Source organism: Nymphaea colorata, chromosome 3 (genome assembly GCF_008831285.2).
Source record: "Nymphaea colorata isolate Beijing-Zhang1983 chromosome 3, ASM883128v2, whole genome shotgun sequence".
NCBI lineage: Eukaryota > Viridiplantae > Streptophyta > Magnoliopsida > Nymphaeales > Nymphaeaceae > Nymphaea > Nymphaea colorata.
The window spans coordinates 4,606,719-4,611,726 of NC_045140.1; the positions used below are offsets into that span (position 1 = coordinate 4,606,719).

Here is a 5,008-nt window from a genome sequence, read left to right on the forward strand (position 1 = left end):
GTCCTCACATCTTCCTGTGGCTTTGTGGCCACAGCCCCGCCCTCCGGATTGCTCGTTAGCCGTGGGCCTCCCTCCAGGCGAATATTCATCACCAAAACTTCCATCGCTACCAGTCGAACTCAAACATCAAGCACCACTGATGGCAGCCATTAATCCGTCGAACTCCTCCGAATTGAGCGGAAAGTGGAGCCCTTTTCCTGGAAAGCATTCCTAAATATCTTAACGTGGAGGAAAATCATGGTGGACTTGTCTTTTGGATACCAACCTGAATCAGGGTTATTTGGTGGAATCCTCCGTTCTGTAGTAGCTCTCCTTCCTCATCCTCTTGCTATTTAAGCAGACGTACAGTGAGCGCTCTTCTTCCCCGAGACGAAGATCTTTTATTGTTCTTGGAAGAAGAGAAGGAGAAGAAGGTGAAATGGCTATGCAGATCTCGATCTCGTCTCCTTCCTCAATGAGTTCGTCCCAGATCGTCTCGTCTGGCGCGCGAATGTTCTGCCGGGATCGTCTCCGGGGATGGAGGAGCGGGGAGTTCGGATTCGCTGGGCTTTCGAGGAAGTGCGGTAGCGATCGAGGGAGGGGGGCCGCGGTGTCGGCCAGCCTCGAGGTCGCCGGAGCTGTGGCGGTGGTCGGAAAGGTGACGGAGGTGGACAAGGACACGTTCTGGCCGATCGTCAGTGCTGCGGAGGGGAAGGTCGTCGTTCTGGACATGTACACGCGATGGTAATGAGAAACGCGTCAGGTTTGAGGGGTTTTGGCGACCGGTTGCGAGTTTTGATTGATTGAGTTGGATATGCATTTTCCTTTTCCTATTGTTTTTGTTTCATCTGTTTCGTGATGTTCTGTAGCATTTTCTTGCTTTAATTGGTTTGAGTTTGTTATGGATTTTCTGTTTCTTCTTTGCTTGAAGTACACGGAAGGATAGGTTTTTCTTTGGTCGCATGCTATTGAACATAAAAAATTCTCTCTTTCTGATCAGAGTTATGTTTCCTACTGATGGTTCTAATGCCATTGGCGCTGCTAAAGTTGGCAGCTAAGACTTGCCTCCTGTCGCACCATTGCTTGCGTCCGGTTTTGTTTTTTACCTTTTTCTTTACGCTAATTAGCAAGGAATTTCAGATTAGAGAACGATTAGCGGGCCTTCTCATCTGCAACTGTGATATCTTGCAATTAGCTCGAGTTTGATTAGTTGTGGATGCCTAGTAAAGATATTTTCTCAGCTTGTTTTAGCTTGGTGGTTTATGTTGGCGCCCATGAGTAAGTACAAATGCAGATCGGGGTTGTACCTCAGTTCACTAACTTCAGTTGAATCACGTATGTAGCTCATCATGTGAATGAGTTCGCGCATTTTGACTTCAATTTTCGAAGTTGATTAGTCGTTCACTCTTCGACTTGTTTGTTAATCTGATTAGGTGTGGTTGATTGGACGTAGGACATTTATGTTTTCTACGTGTACGTATTGTGCCATACTGCCATTAGGTGACCTTGTTACGGATTAAGGGCTAAGAATGCATCTTACTTCAGGAGGACTTGAGGTTGGAGTATGAAGTTTGTTCTCCGACAAACATGCATGTATACATGCAGTCTGCTGAACTGACTTCAAATGGTGAATATGCGGCATTATATTTATTGTCTGACGCTGGTATGGAAGTTTTTGTAGAAGGCTTGACATTCCCATGCGTATACACTTACGTGCACAGCAGTTGGAATCACTTCCAGTTCAAATTATTTTCGTTTTTCACAAGCACCAGATTAAATAGATAGAGCTGGTAGATTATGACCTAATTGAATGTGTCCATCGTTTTAGGGAGTGGGAAGCATGATCTCCTCACAAGTTTCCCTCCTGCCCCTTCTGCAGCTACAAATCAATGTGGCAGCTACTTAATGAACTTGGTGAATTTGAGTCGCTTTCAATGCCCAAATGGAGTTTGGAGAATTGGCTTCACTGAAACATTAACAAAATTCATTTGGTTCAAATCGTTCTCTTGATCCTTCTATGTTTCTGACACTCATTTGTATGTCTCGATGAAGTTGATTAACTGAGTCAGTTATATCAAGTTTTGAAGCTTTGTGTTGACTTTCAGATTTCATCACTGCCTTCTTTTCCCCCTTTTCTCGAATACGCTGACTAGTGTCTGGCAGAGTAAAGGTGGATGAACTGCCTAAGGGCTATGACATCTCTTTGGGCATATTTTACAGAATATTTCTAGATAATCTTTTTTAAAAGAAATATTAATTCATCTTTTGCTGTAAAAAGAAGCGTATGTATTGTCCAAGATACACTATCTAGAGCTCACTTTCATCTTCCATTAGCATCTTGTTATTGACGAGACAAAATTGTGGTGACCTCCAAGTGGTGGTCTTCTTACCTGCCAGCTAGTCAGCACAATTCTTTTGCTATACTTGTTACCCAACAAGAAGCTTATGCATTCCTTTTCCATTTTATCTGGAAAATAATTGCTTAAGATTTCATCCTTAATCCAGTGATTAACTCTGTTTAGGAGCAAATTATTATGTTTTATCAACTCTTCATTGAAGCGAACATTTTCAGCCTTTTATATGAATTTCCGTGTGTGTATCATGTAAAACTCTAGTTCTTCTCTTTTGGAGTAACTAGTTTACAATCTTACTGCCTTTTGGTTGGATCTTAGCTTAGACTGTCTATTCTCTTTTTCCTGTTCATTTTATTAGAGTTGCTTAACTCTGCTAGATGAATTTAACTTTTGTTTAATTGTATATTGGTCGTTGAAGGTGTGGTCCATGCAGGGTGATAGCTCCTAAATTCCAGGATTTATCAGAGAAGTATCTTGATGTTCTTTTCCTGAAGCTTGACTGCAACCAAGAAAATAAGGTAAGTGATATTTTCCCATCCGCATATTTGCTTCTTTCTGCAGCACTTTTTCGCCCTGATTCCCCCGATAGATAGTATCTTTTATCAAAGTCGTGACATTATGCCATAACCAAGTTACACAAGCTAGCAGGTGTAACTTCTATAAGTGACACTTGCGCAAGCTTGTTGAGTTTTCATCCTGTCAACTACAAGTTATTCATTGCATGAGCATCATGTTGTTTGGGCCTGTACCTAAGAAAAGTCGCTGCTTTGTGAGGAAGAGTGACTTAGATGATTGTTTCTATTTTCTTTACCTTGACGCGTTGTGTACTTTGTTTTCCATTCTTAAGCTTTTTGACGATGTTGGCTTTGAGATCTTACTGTTCTGGCTTTGGTTCTGTTTTGTAGATTAGGTTTTTCTACATGACTTCCTTTAAACTTTTTCCTTTTTTTAGTTTCTTAGGCTTTCATCACGTTCTTTTACGAAAATGGATCTTCTTATCTGGAACTTTACTTTCCACTATGAAAAGCAAAGCAGCTTTGGCAAACTGAAAATGCTGTCAAGACAGCCAGGAAAATGAAGTATTCATTCTGATACATTGGCTGCATTTTAGGTGATGCCATTCCTCAATGTTTTTATGTTGATATCACACACAAAACTTTCTACAAAGGAACACACCCTATTGTGCAGCCTATACTGATGTTTTTCAATCTTTTTTTGCTTTAATTGTGATAAAAATAAAATTACTGTGGTTCTACTAACCTTATGGGCACCAGAATGGACTGATTTCGGCCAAGTAACAAATGGCATTTGAAAGGAGTAGGGGGCACTATTAATTCCCTTTGTCGCTTGGACAGGAGACTGATATAATGCATATTGGTGAATATTGATTACATTTATAAATTCCTTTTGTTGCTTGGTAAGGGAGAATGAAGTAATGCAACTTGGCTGATAGTGATTACATTTTTTTACCTTTCCTTGCTGGGAGTGGATGGTGAGATAAATGTCAGCAGAATTGTCAAACTATATGTCTCTGATGGTTTAGCACTTAGGGTTTTTCTGCCTTTTTCTTCAGTTGCCACTTTATGATTTTTTCTCTTCTTGCTGCATCAGGTAATCCACATTTTGATATGACATTCTTGTATTGCAGTCTTTGGCCAAAGAATTGGGTATAAGGGTAGTTCCCACCTTCAAGATCCTGAAGGGCGGCAAGGTTGCGAAAGAGGTCACAGGGGCAAAGTTTGACGACCTTGTTGCCGCAATTGACGCAGTTAGAAACAGTTAAGAAGATGCGGCAGGACCCAGTTATCATTATAGGGTTTAAACGAGAGTCATGCTGGACCCAATTTCTAGATAATTTGGGTTTAGTTCTCTAGTCCTCTAATCTGCGCCCACATTTCTCCCACTTTCAGCAGAAATGTATTCTTCTGTATCAGGTGTCCTGGAAGGCAACACGCCAGTCCTGGTCATGGGTTGATGTATATTACAGTTAATTGTGATATTCATGCTTTTAAGGATTAATATAGAATAGCTGTACATTTGTGGCTTTTCATGTGAGAAATAAGGACCCTACAGTTCATTACAAAATCTTAATGGGCCCTAGAACTGCTTTGTTGTATCAAGAAGTTGGTTCAAGCCATGTTCCTGGTCCTCCACATAAGGATTTCGAGGATCATCTGGGCTTACTGATAGAACTTGTGAGCAGCTCATATATCTTGATGTTGGTTAATGTTTGTATAGGACAAGGGTGGTTAGATGAAGATCTGGATTAAGTTCCTTCTTTCACCTAAGCTTTGATTATTTTGGGTGGCTACTGGCCTATTGGGCACACTCTGGTATAGTCCAATTTTAGATTGTTATGACTGAGGTTCCTGTATTTAAGGACTCACTCCTCTCTGATCTACCTTAATGTCAAAAAAGTAAACTCAAGAGCTCATTATGTGAATTATGTCTGATCTAAGATCATAGATTTTAGTGCTGATCTTTTGGCTTTGTTACATGAGCAAGAAAATGCTGCTCAGGTCTATATACCAAAGATCAGTTGTAATCAAACGCCTTCTTAGGTTTTTGCTTGTCATGAATCGAGAATGTAATTGCCATATTCTAGTGAAATCACTTCAGCAATTAATTTTTTAATTATTTTGAATATATGAAACATGGGGACGTGATCTACATGA

At 40.5% G+C, this 5,008-nt stretch overlaps 1 protein-coding gene across 2 annotated transcripts; it reads left to right on the forward strand.

Moving 5' to 3' along the window:
* The first annotated feature begins 341 nt into the window (after nucleotides 1-341).
* Nucleotides 342-4,381, forward strand: LOC116251137 (thioredoxin F-type, chloroplastic-like). Of its 2 annotated transcripts, none has more exons than XM_031625224.2 (3): nucleotides 342-723; nucleotides 2,752-2,851; nucleotides 3,945-4,077. In XM_031625224.2, exons 1-3 carry the CDS (start codon nucleotides 419-421, stop codon nucleotides 3,963-3,965), a joined length of 426 nt encoding a protein of 141 aa, XP_031481084.1. In that variant the 5' UTR covers nucleotides 342-418; the 3' UTR covers nucleotides 3,966-4,077. The 2 variants fall into 2 exon arrangements, with proteins under 2 accessions (XP_031481084.1, XP_031481083.1); XM_031625223.2 differs by having other exon boundaries at nucleotides 345-723; nucleotides 3,982-4,381.
* The last annotated feature ends 627 nt before the right edge of the window (nucleotides 4,382-5,008 follow it).

Coding starts and splice junctions, on each gene's coding strand:
- LOC116251137 (XM_031625223.2), top strand. CDS start 419: ATGGCTATGCAGATCTCGATCTCGTCTCCTTCCTCAATGAGTTCGTCC. Junction 724..2,751: donor CTGGACATGTACACGCGATG/GTAATGAGAAAC, acceptor TGGTCGTTGAAG/GTGTGGTCCATGCAGGGTGA. Junction 2,852..3,981: donor ACTGCAACCAAGAAAATAAG/GTAAGTGATATT, acceptor CTTGTATTGCAG/TCTTTGGCCAAAGAATTGGG.